The 24,055-nt window shown below is 30.8% G+C and overlaps 2 protein-coding genes across 6 annotated transcripts in view; both read right to left on the reverse strand.

The window, feature by feature from the left end:
- LOC134693038 (protein dispatched homolog 3-like) overlaps nt 1–7,407 on the reverse strand; it is a 33,943-nt gene extending 26,536 nt beyond the window's left edge. Inside the window, exons 1-2 of one of the 4 annotated variants that reach the window (XM_063553736.1) lie at nt 7,323–7,341; nt 7,105–7,184 (exon numbers count right to left, since the gene is read on the reverse strand). The gene's annotated coding sequence lies outside the window, so the exon portion shown is untranslated. Of the gene's footprint in view, nt 1–5,661; nt 5,769–7,104 lie in introns of those variants that run through there. The other 3 variants (XM_063553735.1, XM_063553734.1, XM_063553737.1) reach the window with 3 other exon arrangements.
- A 5,732-nt stretch (nt 7,408–13,139) lies between these two features.
- On the reverse strand, nt 13,140–23,696 carry LOC134693046 (uncharacterized). 2 transcript variants are annotated; one of them, XM_063553750.1, is made up of 3 exons: nt 23,661–23,696; nt 19,026–19,135; nt 13,140–16,520 (listed from the first exon to the last, which is right to left on the reverse strand). In XM_063553750.1, exon 3 carries the CDS (start codon nt 16,505–16,507, stop codon nt 14,348–14,350), a length of 2,160 nt encoding a protein of 719 aa, XP_063409820.1. In that variant the 5' UTR covers nt 16,508–16,520; nt 19,026–19,135; nt 23,661–23,696; the 3' UTR covers nt 13,140–14,347. The 2 variants fall into 2 exon arrangements, with proteins under 2 accessions (XP_063409820.1, XP_063409818.1); XM_063553748.1 differs by having other exon boundaries at nt 23,619–23,687.
- Nucleotides 23,697–24,055: the final 359 nt, after the last annotated feature.

Consider the following 24,055-nt stretch of genomic DNA (forward strand, 5'->3'; position numbering starts at 1 on the left):
TTATATATGTTATGTATTATCATCAAATACAACTTACATTTCAATATTAAGGATGAACATGAATGCGGCCACTTTCGTTTTACACGGAAACCGTCTTAAATTACACTAAATGCTAGATTTGTGAAGATTTCAGTAATTTAGCATGACTTAAGGTAAAATTACAGTAAATGGGCTATGTCACAGATTTCAGTAAAATTTTGCATACAACTCTGGCTCGATGAACTTCAACTGAAAATCGAAATAATAATGCATTTATCTTATTTATCAATTGAAATATTACTGATTGAAATCTTACAAAATGGGTGAACATTTGTATAGAAAGCACATAAAATTGGCGAAACCACTTCTTAAATTTGTCTTAAAATCGCCAAATCTCTTATTCTACTCCATAGATTTTTCTTAAAAAACTAAATGTTGTTGGTACATAAATTTTTTTTGATGTTTTTCACTATGAACAAGGTAACAAATTGATTATTAGACAAAAAACGAAGTCGGTGACCCCATGATTATTTTATATCATTAAAACAGAAATTTATGTGTCAACAATATATAGTTTTTTAAGAAAAATCTATGGAGTAGAATTAGAGATTTGCCGATTATAAGACAAATTTTAGAAGGTTTTTCGCCGATTTTATGTGCTTTCTATACAAATATTCACCCATATTAAAAGAAATCAATCTACATTTTTTCAGATAATAAAAGAGATAAATGTTTGTTTTTTTCGATTTTCAGTTGTAGTTCAACGAGCCAAGGTTGTATGCAAATTTTTTGCAAAATCTGAGATATAGCCCATTTACTGTTCCTTGACCTTAATGGTGCTAGTACCCGATATATGTGCATTGTATTGTCAAAATCAGCCCATATATATGTAGCAGAAGCATTCTACTGTCCAATGAATAACTAAAATTTTACATTTTAACAATTTAGTAAAACTGCTATATTTTGGGGCCAAAAAGGGGTCTTACTGAACCTACTCCTTTGATATAAATTTTAGTATGGTATAACCAAATTTGAGAATTTGAGTCTAATCAGTGAAAATGAACTTGACAGGTATAACCCTCTGCACACAAAAATATGACGATTAATGCACAAAAATATGACGATAAATGCACAAAAATATGACGATTAATGCACAAAGATAGATTTAAATCATTTGGGATGAGTTTTTATTTTACTTGGCCTTATTTCTTGAAAAAGCAAAATAAATACAGGATATTAAATGACAATTAACCACATCCTGGTATAAATAAGCATTTTTACCAGGTATATAGTTTTTATTTGTGTATTTTTTTTTTCAGATATTAGAAAAATGAGCTAACAAGTGGTAAATGAAATGTATGCCACCTGGTCTAAATATTTAATAACCTTTCAAGTTTTCTTATATAGAAATAAGCTGGAGTAGTAAAAATAAATGATAAAATCCTTGATGACTATTCCTCAAAATAATTTAAGGCGAAGTACGCATTATTTTGAAATATTTCTGATTTTGATAAAATCTTGTATACATGTAAAATTGTGACTCATTTAAAAAATAATCTTTAGAGTAAAAATACTTGTAATTCATACACATCCATTTGACACATCGTTTCAGAATGACTTACAAACAGTTTTAATCGTAAGATTTTTTTGGAAAAGAGTAACAAATTCTGAATATCTGGAAAATGACATCACATGTACTATATGGAAAAGTCTCATTTATCATGTTTATGTAAGGTCTACCTTTAAACCTGTGTTGTAGACTAATCTGTGAGGATATATCCCAAGTTAACAATAAAATATATCAAATTACATTTAAGTATACATGTACTTTAAATCGTCTGGCCATTACCTTCATAAGTACAATACTTATAGAATTTTAATTTAAAATTAAATTACAACTTGTCATTATAACACCTGTAAAATGTACATCATTAATTGACAAGACAATCACATGTTTGACCATGTTTATCAATAATCTGAGCATGATTTTATATATGTACTATATTTTCAAGTTTTTTTTATAAAAATTCAATGTCAAATTATATACTGGATTGTTTTAAGGAGAATCTCTTCTTTCACAGCTGTTAAAAGTAGTGGAACAAATCCAGGAAAAATCTATATGTCTGTCAAAATGATTTAAGAGAGGGGATAGAAGGGGTCCTGATCCCGAAATCCTGGACTTAAAAAAACGAAATCCTGAGGTCCCAAATTTAAATAAAGTAAATCCTGACGTCCCGAAATCGTTAAAAAAGGATTCCTGGATCCCGAAAGGGTCAATCCCAAAATCCCGAGCTTAAAAACACCTGATCCCGGAGCCCCAGTAAAGGTCATATCCCCCTCATTTAACTTTCTCAATAATCAGATAATTCTGTGCAATAAGATAAAGAAAATATGCAGTACTTTATGAGAAAACACAAAAGGTGCAACAAAAATCATTAAGTAAAAAAATATTTTGTACCTGTAAGATAATGGTCTCACCATCACATTCCAATATATATAAATGATATATTATATATGGTCATGATTAAACTAATGTACTGAATTTTCAAGTTTATTAAAAAATTACAATGTCAAATTATTTACCTTTACTGGATATTAATAAGCACCTCTTTCACTATCTTCAAAATGAATTCTTATCTTAAAAAGGAAAAACTGTAAAAATATTATGGGTATTATAGTACATGTATACCGTTACTTACTTTTTGGCTACAGCAAGTTCAATGTTCGATAAGCCAGAAAATAAGTATTTTTATAATACAGAAAATAAGGGTAAATGTTTGCTTCCATTAAATAGTTATTGAAACTATTAACCGTTTAATAGTATTTTTATGGGGGAAATGTTTGCTTCCAGTAAATAGTCCGTACCCTAATAAACAGATTTTGAAACTAAAATTTAACTGATTTAACTGACAATTTCTTTTAAAATGTGAACCTATAATTTTATAAATTAAATACATACTTAGGTATATTAATAATCTATAGTTGCTTACATCCTTTTTTTTTAGATTTGGTGAATGCATGTTATTGTTATATTTTACTTTTCTACATTGGCTAGAGGTATAGGGGGAGGGTTGAGATCTCACAAACATGTTTAACCCACCGCAATTTTGCGCCTGTCTCATTTAAGTCAGGAGCCTCTGGCCTTTGTTAGTCTTGTATGTTTTTTTAATTTTAGTTTCTTATGTATAACATGTATAATTAGGAGTTTAGTATGACATCCATTATCACTGAACTAGTATACATGTATTTTAAGCGGTCAGCTGAAGGACGCCTCCGGCTACGGGAGTTTTTCACTACATTAAAGACCAATTAGTGGCCTTTGGCTATTGTCTGCTCTGTGGTCCAGTTGTTGTCGCTTTAACCCATTCCCCATTTCCTTTCTCAATGTTATTGTCTTATTGCAATTAGCAATCTTACTCTATCTCCTTATATCTTATCATATACTAAGGACTTGGGAACTTGCATCACAACCCCCAACAACAAACCATGCCAGTTCTGTCATGAACAACTGTAATTATATATTGTGTCATTTTAATGACAACTCCCATGTTAATCATTGGGTTGCTAACAAATTCAATCAAGCTTTCAGATGATTGCAGTAAAGAGGGAGGGACAGTTATTGGTATAAATGTACTATAATTTTCCTGGTCAATTGCATATAATAAAAAAAAAGAGTAAAATATTGTCTTTAATTATTTTTTTCTGAATATATATATCTCCCCAGAGACTTTTTTTACAAAATATTTTATTCACTGGTATACATTGACCATCAGAATATTTTTTTTCAAGAGAAATAAGATTCTTTGTTCAGAGGACCATGAAATTGTGGTAAAAACTCTAATTTGGCATTAAAATTGAAAAGATTATATCATAGGGTACATGTGTACTAAATTTCAAGTTGATTGGACTTCAACTTCATCAAAAACTACCTTGACCAAAGACTTTGACCTAAAGCGGGACCTATTGGATGAACGAACAGATGCACAGACCAAAAAAAACATAATTCCCTTTTACTATTATAGGTGGGACATAATAAAAATAGACAATTATCAAGATTATGATGTCACATATCTGATGCCATGATTTTTTATACTTTGTCATGAAGACACTGATCTACCGTAAATGGCTAAACATTTTAACCAATAAAAATGCAGTTTATTCGAGTGTTGTTTTAAATTTTGTGGTATCCAAGAAAATGTAGATATTGTTCAATTTTCAAGATGTTGGTATACAGTATCAGTAGCACTTATGATATTGTATTTCAATAAGCTGTTTCCGCTTAAATACTTCAAACACTTTGACTTAACCAAAAGTGCACTCTTCACTGTTAATTTCAAGCATGATATAATATTTAAGCAGCTTATTGCAAATATTGTCATTTATAGGCTGTTTAAAATAGGTATTGCACTTATATTATAAATATTTTTTTATTACTGTCTTTCCTGTTAAACTCATTAACACAAACAAAGAATTATTGTTGTGGTCAATTTTTAGCTGTTATCAATTTGACCTGACTTAAATATTTTTGCAACATTCAAACAATTCATCTGAGATAAGAATGATTTTTGACCCACAAGGAAGAAATTTTACAAAGTTAAGGATGTACACCTCTGAGGAGCCAAAAATTTCTAGAATTAAACTTTTTTTCTAACCCTGTTTTTGGGGTTCATATGACTGTAAAAAAATAATTGGTGAAGAAAAAATCATATGGTGGTGCACTTCTTTCTTTGCTACGGCCCTTTGAAAGTACACAATTTTGATGATTTTCTCATTTTTCATCAGTTTTTACCTATTTTTGGGCTATAATCATGAAAAAAATCACATTTCCACAATTAAACTTTTTGTCATACTTTCAATAAAGATAAGGGGGACCAATCTGAATAAATTTGAATTACAAACACTATAGGTAGGTGTTAATATAAGAAAGTTTTATCATATTTTGATGCTTTTTTGTGCCAAATTTACCATGTTGTCAATTTTGTAAATTTGAGATTTTTCTCCGTTTTAAGTACAAATTGCATACTTTTCAACTTCTTTGTTATAAATGTTTGAAAACATACATATCTAAGAAATTTGAAAAGAAAAAAGGGATGTGGGATGTACATGTTTCTGGTAAAATAATTTTTTGTATCCCTCACCTATTTTCTCGAAATTTTGGCTAAAAATACTGACTTGATTGGTAATAAAATTTGAAAAATTGATTACTCAAAAACTACTCGTTGGAAATACCCAATTTTTTCACATAGTTGAGTTTGATTATAACATTTTTTAAATTCATTCATATTTTCCACTTGTACCACATGTTTTAGACATAATTCCAGAACGAGATTTCAACGAGACTGAACGAGACTGAAATGTCAGAAGAATACATCCTTAAGCTAGATAAAATAATGAAATGCAATTTGATAAAATAGTAAGAAAAGAAAACATTGAAATATCAAGAGATACAATGTATCTATGATTTGTGTATTCTATGATTTGCATATCAGAAATTCCGGTAAACCTAGTATACAGTTTACTTAACTGTAATGTCAACACATGGTTAAAGAAAATGGTCAATCATTATCCAATTATAGTCAATATTCCTAAAAAAAACTTATCTGATTACCTTTCAGAAAATCAAACAGTACTAAATCCTACTTTGAATTTACAATATGAAATACTAGTCCTTATAAATCTAACCTGAATTATATTTCTACTCGGTCATACAACTTTGTACAATACATCCAATATAAGATTGTTTTCTGACCGACACAACAAATCTAAGTAACAAGGAAGGAAGAAATCTGACCAAATTTTAAAGTGCAGATAAGTCATTGTATTAAAACCCTGCACAAAGGTTTTTCCGTTTTATGGTATAAAGTTTTTATAATTTTAACTCAAATGAGATATGGAAGGTACCTGTATAAAAATGTGCACCATCACACCATTAAATGTATAGTAATTGGATATTTTGCATTTATCATGTTTAACCATGCATTTATCATGTTTAACCATAAAAAGAGATTAAATTACTGAACATTTTTAAAAACATATTAATAGATATATTGTAAATATTTCGTAGTGGTTAGTAATTCGGAAAGAACTTCTTTAAAGAAAGATTATTGGATATGGAACTTAGTTTACATATGTAGAGAAAATTAGACTGCACTTAAAAACCCTTGATTTTGTTTTTAATAATCTAAATTTGATATTATATATATAAATACATGTAGAACCCACAATATAAAAAAGATGTGGTATGATTGCCAATGAGACAACTCTCCACAAGAAACCGATTGACACAGAAATTAACAAATAATGGCCACGCTGTACAGCCTAATTAACAATGAGCAAAGCCTTTTTCACTTATTTTAATTTATCTGTCAGATAAAAACGTTTCAGAAGGGATTAAGTGACATTTTTTTTTTCAAAGTAAATTTAAAAGGAACATAATATATACATGTTATGATGTACATGGTGCCTAGAAAATCAACCTAACGATACAACTATATATGTGTATGTTTAGTATGTTAAGCTTCTGTCAAACAAAATATCTTTTTGATTTTAATGAAAAAAAGGTTTTTAATATTCGAAGAAAAAAAGCTTTGTCCCCAGATATTAAAACCATGCCCCACAAATGATGACTACTACAAATCATGCTTACAAAAAAACATTCTAAATATGACTAAAATATTGACTTCTTAACAACAATTATAAGAAATTCTGACAAGTTTATTCCTATTTCATATATTTTAAAACTCACTGCTTTGTCACAATGCACATACATGTTTAGCTTGGGCCCGTTTAGCTTAGATAATACAAATGTATGAAAAGTCATGCTCTGCTCAAACCAAACTTTTCCAGAAAAGTAAAGATTTAAGAAGTCTTTTTCTGAGAAAATAGAACATATAACAAATGTAAAAGATGTTTGTTATACTTTAAAAATTAAATATGTACACCATACCATTATGAACGAGTTCTATTATATCAACAGAAGAAAGACTACCACACAATAAAACCTACATGCTTTCCATCAAAAATGTAAATAATGTCTTTGACCTTATTTGAGCATGTTGATTTTTTTTTTAACCTTTCTTTATAATACTCACAATAAAATAATAAAAAACATAATTGAAATCTTACCATATTCTTTGTCACACTTCTTTTATAATAACTATCTACACATGACACACACCACTACACATGATCCATATTTTGACTGTCTAGAAAACAAAACATTTAAAATGTCAACATCCTGTTCATCATGAAATAAAATTAAAAATAGATTATTGATAAAAATGAATCATCAACATGAAGTCTTATTCCTAAAACATATAAAGTTAGTTCTGATTTACAATCACTAGGTCATTGTCAAAATCATTTCACAAATCAGCTGATAAAATATTTCTTTGTTTGTCTGTCACCAATCATGCAAAAATTCTATGATGTAAACAAATGGGAGATAACTCTATATTATTGATTGATGTTTGTCTACCAGGGGAAATAACTCTGATTTTCTCTTTAATTTTGACCTCTAGTCATACATACTTAAAAGAGATATTAAATGAATTCAACCAAATCAATGTTTAATGGTGTTATAATGTAATAGTATATAAAATATACATTTGATTACTCATGTTTATACTTAGTAAAGAAATCATATACAGGTTTTCTAAACTTTAAATTAATTCAAAAAAATCATCTTTAAATGTTTTTTTAATATATTCATGTATTAAATGTACATTTTGTGACTCACGCTAAACTATTTCAATGATTCTTTAAAGAAAAATCCTATAAGTTCTGAGTTGGAATTTCCACTTTTAAGTAAATATTTTCAAAAGTTCATAATATATAACTTCTAATATTATATTTGGTTCAGTCTATTTTCACTAGCACATATTTTTTTTTAATTGCAGTTGAAGTACATTTTTATTCATCAATTGTCTGCAGATGTTCTTATCTTGAAGATATACAATTTTGATGCAAGATAACTAATTATTTGACCTGAACATTGGGTTTTTTTTGTCTTCTGGAAGAAAAAATTATCTTCTCATAATTTATTTTGAAATTCTATCAATTAGTTTTCTTTTCATTCACTCAAAATTGCTTTGTCCAATATACAATCTATACAAAATCTTACAATTTTTCTCAAATGAGTTTGAATAAAAGCTCTGTAAAATATACTTTTATTATATTTTAAAATTGTATGATAAAGCTGCTGCAGTTTGGCAAATCAGAAAAAAATCTATCCTTTTTAAAGGAGTAGGTCCGGTAAGGACTCATTTTGGCCTCAAATTTCAGTTTCATCTGACGAAAGATTTTGACCACTTTTTAAACACTTAAGTGTCTATTTCACTTGATTCAATTAGTTTTTGTGAAAGATTTTAACTAATTTAGTCATTAAAAACAATCCGATTCAAGCTCAACAAGTAAACTGCGAGCTACTGCTCACTGATGATACCCCCGCCGCAAGTGGATAATATTAATAGTGTAAAAATATGCAAGTGTTCGGTAAACAGGAAGTTGTCAAGTGATCAATCTGAAAACGCATCACACGGTATAGCTGACTTATATAAATCCTGAAACAAAATTTCAGAAATCCTTGTATTGTAGTTCCTGAGAAAAATGTGACGAAAATTTTCAACTTGGCTATCATGTGTAAAATCATACAAGTGTTCGGTAAACAGGAAGTTGTCAAGTGATCAATCTGAAAACGCATCACAAGGTATAGCTGACTTAGATAAACCCTGAAACCAAATTTCAGAAATCCTTGTATTGTAGTTCCTGAGAAAAATGTGACGAAAATTTTCAACTTGGCTATCATGTGTAAAATCATACAAGTGTTCGGTAAACAGGAAGTTGTCAAGTGATCAATCTGAAAACGCATCACACGGTATAGCTGACTTAGATAAACCATGAAACCAAATTTCAGAAATTCTTGTATTGTAGTTCCTGAGAAAAATGTGACAAAAGTTTCATGGGACGGACTGACTGACGGACTGAAGGACTGACGGACGGACTGACGGAAAGACAGAGGTAAAACAGTATACCCCCCCTTTTTTAAAGTGGGGGTATAAATATGAAAAATCTCTCAAATATGCAAAAAAACGTCACTTTTCAGATGGTTTTTGTCAAAAATAAAAGTGGCCGCATCCGTGTTCATCCACAAACTTTATATATGTTATGTATTATAAAAAAATACAACTTACATTTCAATATTAAGGATGAACACGAATGCGGCCACTTTCGTTTTACACGGAAACCGTCTAAAATTTAACTAAAATGATAGAATTTTGAAGATTTCAGTAATTTAGCATGATTTAATGATGCTACAACCCGATATATATGCATTGTATTGTCAAAAACAGCCCATATTTATGAAGCAGAAGCATTCAACTGTCCAATAAAAATCTAAAAGTTTACATTTTAACAATTTTGTAAAACTGTTATATTTTGGGGCCAAAAAGGGGTCTTACCAGACCTACTCCTTTGATCTCCTACCATGTGAATATTTCTAAAGACAGTATGGGTATCCATTTTATTTTTTATCAAATTGTAAATGTAGGTTGTATTTTTTTGATTTGTCACAATTCTTCCAAAGACCTTATCACTATTTGAGAACCTGTGTAACTCATTATTTATTGACATCATACAACAATCAGTTTACCTTTGTGGAGAAAGTTTTTTTGATGTGACCTCAAATTTTACGGGAACTTTTGTAATATTCATTATTGCAGACAAATAACAATGGTATTCATGTGTGATAAGCTCTGATATTCACCGATTTTATTTTGTTGACTAAATGTATTACAGCTTAGATACTTACAATAAACTGTGAGGGTGGTTGGGTTACAATGGAATGTAAACATCATCACATCATCAAGTTCTTAATCAACTTTACTAAACAGTCTGGTTTCATCTCTGTTTGAAAAATGTACTAGTTCTCCATTCTCCAAATCCATCTACTAGTTTGGAAGAAGTTTTCGTAATGCTTACTGGAAGTCAGTAGATATGACCACTTTGACTCTGGATTTTGTTTTCAATAATATATAAAACAGTCATCCATTCATATAATTTATAAACTTTTTTTTTAACCAAATACCATTGTCATTTTGTTTGCAATGAGGACACCAGAATTAAACATTACATCTATAGTGTAGATGTTTCTGTTAGAAATTTGCCAATTTTGACTTTCACATTGTGAATAAGTTCAAAGCCATAGACGAAAATGTAAGAAGAAAATGTGTAATCTGTTCAGTCCAATTTAAAGACCTTCCAACAAATATAATCATGATAAGGATGAAATACAACCAATAAAAGAGCCGTGGCATACGTTTGATGTACTGCTACACCACTGTGCCAGGTGAGGGGGAGATTTGGCACCTGTGTTTTAAGCCCCAATACATTTTAAATGTGCATGTCCTAATTCAGGAGACTGTAATTGAGAGGTCTTCATTTGCAGTTTCTTTTTTGTTTTATTGTATTGTACAGAAATTACTCTGTTAGTTTTCTCTATGTAATTTCAGGGCATTTTATAGCAGACTATACAGTGATGGTTTTGCTTAGTTGAAGGCTTTACATGGACTTAGTTGCAAACTTTGTTGGTACCTGTTGGAGAATTTTCTCATTGGCAATTATACCAATCTTCTTATTTATTCATTTAAAATATAGTTATTTCCTAACTTAAATCTATCTTTTTGTGATGATCATTTATCCAAAACTCTTTTCTATGCTTGGGAGTATAACATAGTACATGTAAAAGGCATATTAACAAAAGTTCACGTCTATGATGAAAGAAAATAAAACAACTGCAATTATATTTCAAAAAATTTCTAGTTGAAATTGCAAAACCAATATAGCTTTTGTAGACCCCCTGCCTTGGTAATAACATGAACAGAGGTCAAAATTTGGCAAACAAGAAAGTGTGTCCATAGGCCTACTTCCACTATCGTTTTCTTGATCAGTGAAATATAAATTCAGGAACAAACCTGCAATTTGAGGTATAATTCTAAAAAGTTTTTCTATATACAAATATTTGGCTACATAAATTCAGGTCAACTTCTCTAAATGAGGTCATAGGGTCCTTAAAAATGTCCTGGTTTAATAAAAGTAGGAATTGTGAAACTTAATTTATACTTCCTCATGCAGTGTTTTTGTTTTTATGTTCATGTCATGATGTTGGTAGATTTTTACCCTTCCTCTACATCTAACTGGTCCGAGAACACAATTAATTGGTAGTGCATTTCTTTTAGAACATAAATGAAAATGAAAAAAATCCCACCTGCGCTTTCTCAAAGAAACTTTTACAGTGTGTTGTACTACTTTTGGAACAAATTATATCAAAATTATAGAAAACTTCATCGCCTCTAACTCAAAATATGGACAATTTTATGTTTAGGGCATCTTGAAATCCTTTGACAGCTTCCAAAGTGCTCATTTTCAACCTTTTTCAGCTGGACCAAATCACTACTTTCCTTTAAAATTCTGGACCCAAATATTTTTACAGTGTAGTTTTATCCCCTTCTTGCAATTTGAGGCATTAAACTTGGAGAAATAAATTTGGAAGGGGTATACAAATTAATGGCAAGTAACCCACTGTCAACACTAGGGACTATATTAGTGAACAATGAAAATCAAGGGACAACAATGGTGGTACTGGACCAACTGACTGCTTTTACAAATCAAGACTCACAACACCTTAGCTATGGCAAAGAATTAGAAGTACATGTACTATCAATATTAACTCTATAAATACATATTTTAATATAGTAACTTTCAACAAATTAACAAATATTATCAATTTAAACATATTAAAAACACCAATGAAAATTCATTTTTACATACATGTACATGTCATGCTTATCTCCGATTACAAGATACAATTACTATCATTTGGTAAAATCATTGAGGGGGTGATACAGAGGTGCTTATTTCCCCCTCCCATTTGTATTTTTCATTCGTCTTTCCAAATCTTTTTTTTACATAATTTGTTTGAAGCAGATCTAGAGTACACAATCAATTAAGGGGAGATAAGTTCTAAAATTTAATAGTCTACATGGTCTACTGACATATATTCCATAGAAAGATAATTCTGAAATTTCTAAAATAAATACACACTGGAATAACAAAGACCTTTTGTTATGATTTATAATTCAAATAAAATGCCTCATATTTGTCACTATATCTACAGAAAAAACAAAAATAAATTTTCAGTAAACACTAAAATTCTATAAATCATGTAAATTCCTCGATTTCATTGCAGAACTGCAGTTTTAAGAAATAAAAAATAAGCTTGTAAAAATTAATGTCTGTTAAACTTGTGTTATTCATAATTTTTCATGTACAATTTAAAAATGATGTACAATAAAAAAAAAATACTTTGGGATCAATGAAAAATGGCCTTATTAGTCAGCTTATCTATAACAGGCTATTATTTGAACTTGGAATTATTTTTAATTAGGGAATTTGTATAATTTCTTTTGTTTAAATTTTTTTTGATAAATTCCATGTTTATTTGGTATCATAATCTTTTGAGCAGTTAATAACACTTTCCATACAATGTATTTTGGTTAGATAGTGTTGTGCGCTGCACAGTACATTCTATTAAAAATATACTATTTTCTTTGTAATAGAAAGTGTTGTGCGTAGCACAAAACATATCAGTACAGAATAAACATGGAATTTATTAAAAAATTCAATAACAAGAAATCAAGCAAATTCCATAAGGCTGTAGTTTTTTTATTTTTAGTTTTACGAACCCTCCTACCCTAATTTTTGCCAAATAGGAAAAAAAATAAAATTGAAAAAGGTGGATTTTTATTTTTTTTTCTCCTCCGACCCAGTGTTTTCCATGCAAAAAAAATTAAATTTTAGTTCATAACTGCATGAAAGAATCTAAATTTATGCTCTTGGTGATTTAGTTAGTTGTTGCACATTGATTTTCAATTCAAACCTTGTCAAGTAAAGAAAAAATAATTGTTACACTAGTAGAAAATCTCCTGGTGAAATAAAAAAAAAAAAAAATTTGAAATTGACGGTTGGTATTAAAAAAAAAATCAGCAGCAGCAGTTTTTTTTTTTTTTTTTTTTTCGTCCTCCTACCCATTGGTTTTGTCAAAAAATTTCGTAAAACTATAAATATAATAACTATGGCCTAATTAAAAATAATTCTATGTTCAAATAATAGCCTGTTCTATACTTTTACTCTCCAAATTCAACTAAGGCAACTACACCAGGTCTCTCATCTGTATATACCCCAGTATAATATAATCATGTTCTAATAAACTAGTTTCAGAAAACAAATTTGTGTTTACCCCTTAGACCGGTAATTAATAATGATAAGGGACACATTTTGATATATGTTTTCTAAGTAACAATTTAACTGAATCATGAGAATGTTAACATCACTTCCATTATTTTAGAAACTTTTTAAAGGAACTTCTTTTTCATATATAACATTCATAAAAGGTTTACTTTTTTTTAAATTGTTATATGGATTGAGAGTTGTCTCATTGGCACTCACACCACATCTTCCTATATCTATACACTCTGAGGACAATAAATGCAAATCATTATGAAGTTCAACATAATTCATTACAAAAAAAATTGCAAATATTTGACAACTAATCAAGAAGGCAGTACGGTGACCTATAGTTTTTAATGTCTGTGTCAATTTGGTCTTTTGTGGATAGTTGTCTCATTGGCAATCATACCGCATCTTCTTTTTTATAAGAACATGTTATGTGCATAATGAGTATTACTAATCATATTACTTACAACATGTACAAAATATATAAACTTTTGAAAACAATTCAACAATATGCACCATTAAAAAAAAACTGATGTCTTGTAATAATATTCAAGGCTGTGTGATCAAAAGTACAATACATATTAAATGGTTTACAATTTACAAAGCAATTTAGAATACTCCTATATTGTGTGAAAGTAGCTTCTCAATTAAAACATAATGTTATAATCCAATGCAACTTTATATTGCAACAATCATGACAATAATTGATAAAAATGTCTCACTGTGGATTATTTAATTCTTGTGAAAGGGTTACGTTTTGTCTAGCAGCTTTCAGAATATGATGCTTTAAAGCCAGAATTATACAAAGGTATTTGGTCTAGCAGCGTTGAAAATATGATACATCATGTACATGTTGTATGAAGCAGGGATTAAACAAATTTGTTATGATTTTATATCTAATGATATAGGAGCTAGAGATTCAAAACAAAATATATTATGTGTCATGAATGTGTGAAAAAGTTGAGAAAAATAATTGCTGTGAATAAGACCTTTCTTTTATTGGAACAATGTACATGGAACTACCCAATCATTGAGTTTTGACATGCATGACATACAGTAAACTTTATCCAATAAAATATCAACCTTTAAAAACTTTCTTCATTGGTGTAATAAAAGCATCAATAAAATCCCATAATGCATTTGACTTCCGTTTCCTTGGTGATCTTCTTAAAGAAGATGGTGGAGAATCTGATTTTGATATTGTCTGCAATTTCATTGATTCCGCTATTTCTTCTTTCTCAACTTCATGCCGATCCATCTGATTCCGTGTAACACGCTTTGATTTCTTACTGAAGGAATTGTACCTTAAATTTTCAAGTCGATCTGATTCATTTCCGATTGATTGATATGACCTAAAAAGGTCAATTTTCTGTGATTGTTTCTTAGAATCATCCTTTGAATTATGTGGTCCTTTTCCTCTTTGTAACTTCCCAGAATTATTTCTTTTCTTTCCTTGTGGTGACAGACTTCTGCTCCTGAAAGAATATTTCACTGCATTCCGAGTAGAAGGATCCAAACTTCGAGATTCAGACGATGACCTAGAAGAACTAGTCTGTGAGATGCTACATGTATCTGTCTTATGATCCTGATTTTTTGTTGTAACAGTTTTCATGCTTCGAACATTTTGTCGAAGCCTACGACTTTCGCTTGTAGAGGGTGGTGATTCTTTCCTGCCACAGCCTGATGACTTTTTCATTCTCAACTTTTCAGGTGCAACAGAGGGGTTATTTTGTAAAATTGGTCTCCTAACTGGTTTTACACTATAGTTTTCAACTGATTTCTTCTGTGACACTGATTTTACTGGGGTTTGACTCCTATTCTTTCTTTCCTTCAATATATTCAATCTTGTATTTTTCCTAGAACTTCCGGTATTTGATCCAGAACTAATAGAGTGAGCTCTACTCCTTGTTAGTCGGTCAACACATGTTTTAATTGGTAACTGTTTTGCTGTTTTTAATCTCTTATTTGAATGCCAAGATCTCTGTTTGCTACTGTGAGTATTTGGAGTTTTCTTTGACACACATTTTGGAGTTCCTTTTAATTTTGTTTTCTGTCTTAACTTAGAACTATTTTGTTGTACGTTTTTTGTATAATCTGCACCACTTGATTTTGCAGACTGGCTTCTAAGTTCCCTCTCTTGTGAAGATACAGATTCATCTTCAGAGTAGCGGACTGACTGCCTTCTAGACGTCTTAGGAATACCTGATACTGAGCTACCCTGCAAACTTTGTTTATCAATCTGACTTCTAGCTAACCTAGGTGGCCTAGTCTTGCTACTGAGAAGTGTTTCACATTCTGAAACATTATCTGTATCTATCAATTTACTATCATTTTTCCGACCACTGGCCTCAGAGGTACATGCATCTACCTGTTTTTGTGTAGATCTTGTAATATTTCTTGCGTCTCTCTGTCCTACTTTTTCTGATACATGTATTTCTGACAATCTGTCATTCCCTCTTGATTTTGAGGTGCTCCTTGTATTATAAAATTTGTTCAGATTAACAGATCCAGGTGTGTTACAATAGACCTCAGTCCTGTACAATTTTCTTAGCTTTACATTGCCAGGACTATTTGATACACCAACATTGGTAAATAGTTTTTCAACTTCTTCCTTCTTGCGTATTTCTTCTCTTTTCGTTCTCTCACGTTTTCTAATTTTTTCCATCAAAATTTGTCTTTCTTTCTCTTCATCATTTTTCAAGTTTTCATCATTTCCAACAGATGTATCATTTGAATGTATATCATCTTTATTCTGTATATTTTTATAAGATTCTACAATTTGTTTAGGGTCAGTTCTTACTTCATCTGATTTTCTATTTTTAGATTTGTCATGTGACTTATCAAGATTTTTCACATGCTCTAAACTTTTTCTTTTTGCGTAAAATGTCGTTTTGTCGATTAACGGTTTTATATCTACCTTCAATATATACTGATAGGGACACGCTTTTAATTGTTTCCCGTTGACAAAGAAATTCAAACTTCGACACGTCTTCCAACCTTTTTTTAAAGTTGTTATAACAAAGTCTGTTGTATGGATCGGTTTGAAAATAACACTCCGCTGGTCCATATATAGCATGGCACGTAACACATCTTCAATCTGTTTGTGCGCGTCTGGCACAGAACAAGGGAGACAATCATTGAAATTTCTCTGCGGTAAAACTTTTACCTTATAGACTGTATCATCACACTTTATCAGTCTTGTGTCCTCTTTCAGTAAGTTAAAACCTCCAAGTGGCATTTTAAAGTCTACCCTAAAATACAGACAAACAATCAATTAACAAATTGGAGAAGTTATAAATTATACTGCCATCAATTATATCAAGGTAACTTTTATCTAAAGATTCTAACTGATATCCATTATATGTATGTTCTGGGAATAAAGGAACCCTTAATGCCAAACATGATCATATCTTATTCTTTTTGAGTGATTTTGCAATTAAAAGTAATATTACCTGTCAAATCAATATACAGTTTAGAAACCAAAAGTTTCAAACTATAGAAAACAGACATTTTCTTTGCTACAATATTTAAAATAGTTAATTATAGAAACTGACCTTGTTGCAAGTAGTGAATTCTTAATCCAATCATTGAAAACATTCCTGGCTGTATCATACTGTTTAAATGTCTAATTTATATTTGTTTACTTTTAATTTTTGGTGTTTTAAAGCCACTTTTGGGCTATTTTTTTGCAGCCAGTTTTTATTTGTGGAAGAAGCCAGAGTCCCTGGAGAAAACCACTGACCTTCGATAGAAAAACTTACAATCCTAGTCAACTAAGATTGGAGTCAAGTGCACCTGCATGGGCGGGGTTGGAACTCACAACCTCAGTGCTGACTGAGTCCTGACTAGTGATTAGAAAATTTGTTCAGATGATGAAACTACTGCACAAGAACTGCCAACTGTAATCATTTGAGAAATATTGAAATTAAAATGCGAACTGTCAACAGGGGAAAACATTTTGTTCAAAAGCTGAATTTATGATAAATAAACTGCCAATTGTGGTCATCCGAGAAAAATTTAAATTAAATTGTCAACTGGCCGATTTTACAGGGAAAATAATAATGATGGTCAATAATTTATGATGTTTATTATGGATTATAGCTATAGAGACCAATGATCGGATGGCAATAAGCAGATTACCTGTGATCACAACTTACAACATAAATCGTTAACCTTAATAAGAAGAGGGTCATAAAACGAGAGGCTCTAAAGAGCTTGTGTCGCTCACCTTGGTCTATGTGAATATTAACATGATTCAGATGGATTCAAGACAAAATTTTGTTTTGGTGATGGTGATAAATTTGTACATTTTACTTTACTGAACATTCTTGCTGCTTGCAATTATTTCTATCTATAATGAACTTGGCCTAGTAGTTTCAGTAGAAAATTTTAGTAAAAATTTACAAATTTTATGAAAATTGTTATAAATTGACTATAAAGGACAATAACTCCTTAGGGGGTCAACTGACTATTCGGTCATGTTGACTTATTTTTAGGTCTTACTTTGTTGAACATTATTGCTGTTTACAGTTTATCTCTATCTATAATTATATTCAAAATAATAACCAAAAACAGCAAAATTTCCATAAAACTACCAATTCAGGGGCAGCAACTCAACAACGGGTTGTCCTATTCATCTAAAAATGTCTTGGCTGATAGATCTGGACCTACTAAACAAATATACCCCGTCAGATTTGCTCTAAATGCTTTGGTTTTTAAGTTATAAGCCAAAAACTGCATTTTACCCCTATGTCCTATTTTTAGCCATGGCAGCCATCTTGGTTGGTTAACCAGGTTAAGCCACACGTTTTTTTAAATAGATACCCCAAAGATGATTGTGGCCAAGTTTGTATTAATTTGGCCCAGTAGTTTCAGAGAAGAAGATTTTTGTAAAAGTAAACGACAATGGAGGACGGATGCCTTCGGGCCAGGTGAGCTAATAAAACTGTTAAAAACATGAAGACAGGCTGATTTATAGTATTTCTTGCGAAATTTTACATTTTTAAATTTAAGTGACAAAATAGATTTGAACAAGAATGTGTCCTCATTACACGAATGCCCCACTCGCACTATCATTTTCCATGTTCAGTGGACCGTAAAGTTGGGGTAAAAACTCTAATTTGGCATTCAAATTACAAAGATCATATCATAGGGAACATGAATACTAAGCTTGAAGTCCATTGGACTTCAACGTCATCAAAAACTACCTTGACCAAAAACTTTAACCTGGAGCGAGACAGACGGACGAACGGACAGACCGATGCACAGACCAGAAAACATAATGCCCCTCTACTATTGTAGGTGGGGCATAAAAACCTTTTGTCATTTTGAAAACCGTTAGGCATGTTAGATGAATGATGAAAATGATGAGCACGAGCAAAATCACTTCATGAATCTACGTAAATAAGTGAAATCTTACATTTTCTGACTAACTGAAACAACTCTAAATTGGTAAACCCATTCATATCTAACCAATATTTTACTTCTGTACGTCAGAGTGATAATTACTAGTTTGCCGTTTCAGAATCTAATGCATTCTGGGTAAATTTTTTAAAAGAGTACACCAAAAGGTTGTGATTGGTTTAGAATGTTCTAAACAATGGAAAGCACTCCAATGGTGTAACCTTCTTTTCATTTTTGTGTATGAACAATGACATTACCAATAGTCCTTTAGATTCTGAAAAGGCGAAGAGGAGTCAACATTTTTGACATGTATGAAAGGTCAAGGCTAGATTTGTGTTTAAACAAAAACTTACCTTGTTGCTCCTTGAAATCTTCAAATTATTCAAAATCTTCCTTTTATGTTTTCAAATAACCATTTAGGCATTATTCTGGAATACTATTCATTTGCTATTTAACCATTTCTCTGAAAAATAAATCAAAACTTTACTTTATTTTGTTAATCATGTTAATAATTACATGAAATACTCAAAAGACTATAAAAAGTACATGAAGAACCTAACAATGATTCTTATTTTTACAAGTTACATTTGCCGATCCTGTAAGCATGGTTACTTTAATTTGCTAAGGGTTGATTTTGGACTCAAATTCCAGGTTCATCTGATGAAAGATTTTGAACATTTTTTAATCACTTTTGCATGTTTAGTGTCTACTTCAGTCGATTCAATTAGTTTATGTGAAAGATTAGAACTGAGTTTATGATTACAGACGCGCAAATTCATGCTTAAATAAGACAAATCTATCAAATATGCCATAATACGTCACTTTCCAGACGTTTTTTTGTGTTCACTCTCAACCTTTAATAATGTTAAATGTTTTATCACCAAATACAAGTTTCATTTACATATTAAGAATAACACAGATGTGACCTCTTCCATCATGTTCCATTTAAGACCAAACTGTCTTAAATTTAACTGAAATGCTAAAATTGTGAAGATATCATTAATTAAGCATGACTTATTGACACTAGTACCCGATACATGTATATATATATATATATATATATATCATGTATATATGTACATGTAAGTGCATTGAATTGTCAAAAACATCCCATATTTATGTAGCAGTAGTATTTTACTTTCCAATAAACATTGATAAATAGATTAAGGTGTACATTTTAACAATTCTATAAAACTGCAATTTTTTTGGGACAAAAAGGGGTTGAACATAGTTCATTCATCTTCATTCATTCATTTTGTATGAAGTGCTGCATTCGAAAAATGTGTGCACCGTCAATGAGTTTTTGTTTTATTCTGTACTCATAATAATTATGTTGCATACCAATGCATTTGCTTCATTTTATGGGAATACAAACCATTGTTTAGAAACCTAAATACAATTGGTGTAGCTATAGGTAGTCCAACTAAAGAGAGCATTAATATTTCTCACATGTTTTTGTTGTTTAGTTAAAGGATTTAAAAAATTATGTAAGATTCCTTACATGCCTTATACCTATCAGTATACATATAAGCTTATTATTTCACTTGCATATATAAATATGAAGAACTCGTCAAAAAAGATTCATATGAAATAAAAAAAAAAAAAAAAAAAAATCCTCCCACCTGCCCCATTTTTTTTTACTACTCTTCATGTTTAATCAATAATCATGATAATGGATATTGATATCTTTTATCTTGTTTAATGTGAAAATAAAGACCAACAAATGCATATGATCATATACAATGTCATGTTTCAAAATATCTGTAAAAAATATACGATGGCATACATGTAAATGCTGAATTTACAGTGTTATAGTGTAATAATTTGTTTGAATTTATTAAAAATTAACTCAAGATAATAATAAAATTTTATTTTAAATTGAATTAAATAAAATATAGAAATATGATAAAATTATAAGCAATTATTTATATAATTAACAAAATTGTTTGAAAAATATGTCAGAGTTAATTACAGTAATATTTTGTTATTTAGTTATTATTTTTATTAATTGATATGGATAATTGGGACAACATATCTTCATGTCTAGAGACTTATTTAGCTGACAATAGTAAATGGATGTGCTTAAACATTCGAAACTTAACCAAGACAAGACAAATGCAAGACGGAACTGATCTAATTTTCACCAAAAAATCGTGTAAAGGAATTTTCAAATTGTCATCTGTTATTTGATGGATCAATAGTAAGCAATGCATCTGAAGTCAAAAATCTTGGTGTTTATTTTGATAGAACATCATGAACATTAAGCATGGAAAAGCAGGTCAATGGCATCACAAAGTCATGATACTTCCAAATTAGGAACATTGGTTGAATTTTGGCAATATATCAACAAGGATGCCTGTAAAACTTTAGTGTGCTCGCTCGTTACGTCACATCTAGACTACGGAAACGCTCTGCTGTATGGAGTAAATGCCAGTTTAGTCAAAAAGTTACAGCAGAGTACAGAATACGGCAGCCAGACTCATTTCACGTACCACGAAACATGATCTTATAACACCAGTTCTTGTGTCTTTTCATTGGATTGCGGTGTAGTACGATGACAATATAAACTTCTTTTGTATACTTTCAAAATCCTGCATTGCTTAGCACCCTTCTATCTTTGGGAACTTATAAGTGCCTATCAACCATCAAGATCTCTTAGATTGGAAAACGCCATGCAGCTTATACAACCTTGTGTACGCACCAAAATTAACTCAAGATAATAATAAAATTTTATTTTAAATTGAATTAAATAAAATATAGAAATATGATAAAATTATAAGCAATTATTTATATAATTAACAAAATTGTTTGAAAAATATGTCAGAGTTAATTACAGTAATATTTTGTTATTTAGTTATTATTTTTATTAATTGATATGGATAATTGGGACAACATATCTTCATGTCTAGAGACTTATTTAGCTGACAATAGTAAATGGATGTGCTTAAACATTCGAAACTTAACCAAGACAAGACAAATGCAAGACGGAACTGATCTAATTTTCACCAAAAAATCGTGTAAAGGAATTTTCAAATTGTCATCTGTTATTTGATGGATCAATAGTAAGCAATGCATCTGAAGTCAAAAATCTTGGTGTTTATTTTGATAGAACATCATGAACATTAAGCATGGAAAAGCAGGTCAATGGCATCACAAAGTCATGATACTTCCAAATTAGGAACATTGGTTGAATTTTGGCAATATATCAACAAGGATGCCTGTAAAACTTTAGTGTGCTCGCTCGTTACGTCACATCTAGACTACGGAAACGCTCTGCTGTATGGAGTAAATGCCAGTTTAGTCAAAAAGTTACAGCAGAGTACAGAATACGGCAGCCAGACTCATTTCACGTACCACGAAACATGATCTTATAACACCAGTTCTTGTGTCTCTTCATTGGATTGCGGTGTAGTACGATGACAATATAAACTTCTTTTGTATACTTTCAAAATCCTGCATTGCTTAGCACCCTTCTATCTTTGGGAACTTATAAGTGCCTATCAACCATCAAGATCTCTTAGATTGGAAAACGCCATGCAGCTTATACAACCTTGTGTACGCACCAAAATCTATCGAGAATGACGTTTCGACAAAGCTACTGCGAGCCTCTGGAACCATCTTCCTAGCCATCTAAGACATGAACACTCAATCAAACTTTTTAAGAAAAATTTGAAAACCCATTATTTTAGTCTCGCTTTCTGTGATTAGTGATTACATGTAACTTTTTATACTGACAATGACTTTTTTAACTTTGTTCTTTTCTTTGTAGTACATGTAGTATAACATGCCTTTTAATTACGATTATTTTTTTATCTTTTAACTATTCTGTTCATTTTGTTTTTGTATATGTGTTTCAAAATTTTATTTCATTGTTATTGCATTGATTGTTTTAATGTTACATTAATTAATTCATGTTAAGCGCTTAGAGTAATTTTAATTAGATAATGTGCTATATATAGAATATTGTAAAATAAAAATAAACTGGTTGTTAATCATGTTAACTGATTTCACAATTATCCTCTATAATCTTTTTGAGTTCATTTAATCTCCCTTTGAACATCAAAATCTAATTTTGCTTAAAATTCAGTTTTCATTTAAACCTTAAAGTATAGTCAACAATACAACTACAATACTCATGACTGGTATATATCAGTAATGTACCAGTATTGCTGTTCAGGGGCGGATCCAGCCATTTTTAAAAAGGGGGGTCCCAACCGAGGACAAAAGTGGGGGGGGGGGGGGGGGGGGGGGGGGTCCAACTATATGTCCCCATTCAAATGCGTTAATCGTCCAGGGGGTTTCGACCCCCAGATCCAAAAAAAATTACAATACTGGTACAAAATTTTTATACCAGTATACACCTTATTGCTATTTGTCCGCCATTACTGGATATCACACCAGGCCGCTTGAACTTTTGACGCATACAAAAATCACTTTTTCATTGTGGCATCAGCTATTGTGTTTTATGACGTCATAATTTTACAATAGCTGACGCCACAATGAAAAAGTGATTGTTGTATGCGTCAAAAGTTCAAGCGGCCTGGTCAGCCAGGATTAGCGATACAGTGAATTGTGATCACCAACTACAGGGGATCTGATTAAAACGTTGAGAATATAGATACACTTAGGAATTTGAACGTAGGGGAAGACTCACTGTGATAGACAAGTTTGGTATATTTTTACCTAGTCCAAATAATTATGACGTCTTGAGAGGCTATAAAAAAAATCTTTGACGCCTTACGTCGATCTAAGATGTCATAATTATTTGGATCGCTATTTTTTACCCAGTTATTGATAGGATACATTTGTATCAAACTCCCGAGAACCTGCAGACATTCAGTCTTTAACATAGTGTTGTTTCACTAAAGTCTTAATCGTGTTTTTCAAAGGTATGCATGACATGTTTGTTTGTATCGTACAAGCTATAAATTATCTGTATTTTTTACATTCATGCAATACACATTATTCTTTTCTTGTCATCTGTTTACCATTTTCAAAGATGGCGGTATTATTTGAGTGTAATGGTAATATGCAGATCGTTTTCGGATACATTAGATTTCCGGATAATGAAAGATTTACAAGAATTTGTTATTTCAAGTCAGTGTGTTCTTCATTCTACCTACCTACCTGGATTCTACCTGGATTATTGCGGCGATCATTAAGTTGATAACTTCTTTTGCCGCCTCGTAATACACCTTATCGCTATTTGTCCGCCATTACTGGACATCACACAGGGTCCCGTAAAATTTTGACGTCATAATTCAAAATGTCTGACGCCACAATGGAAAAGTGATTGTTGTATGACGCCAATAGTTCAAGCGGAACAGATTCTCGGGTCAAGCGGAAATAGCGATAAGGTGTAATTACTTTATATTAAATGAAA

The sequence above is a fragment of the Mytilus trossulus genome, chromosome 12 (genome assembly GCF_036588685.1).
Source record: "Mytilus trossulus isolate FHL-02 chromosome 12, PNRI_Mtr1.1.1.hap1, whole genome shotgun sequence".
NCBI lineage: Eukaryota > Metazoa > Mollusca > Bivalvia > Mytilida > Mytilidae > Mytilus > Mytilus trossulus.

Excerpts from the sequence above, each read along its gene's own strand:
- LOC134693046 (XM_063553750.1), bottom strand. The coding sequence starts at position 16,507 with ATGCCACTTGGAGGTTTTAACTTACTGAAAGAGGACACAAGACTGATA.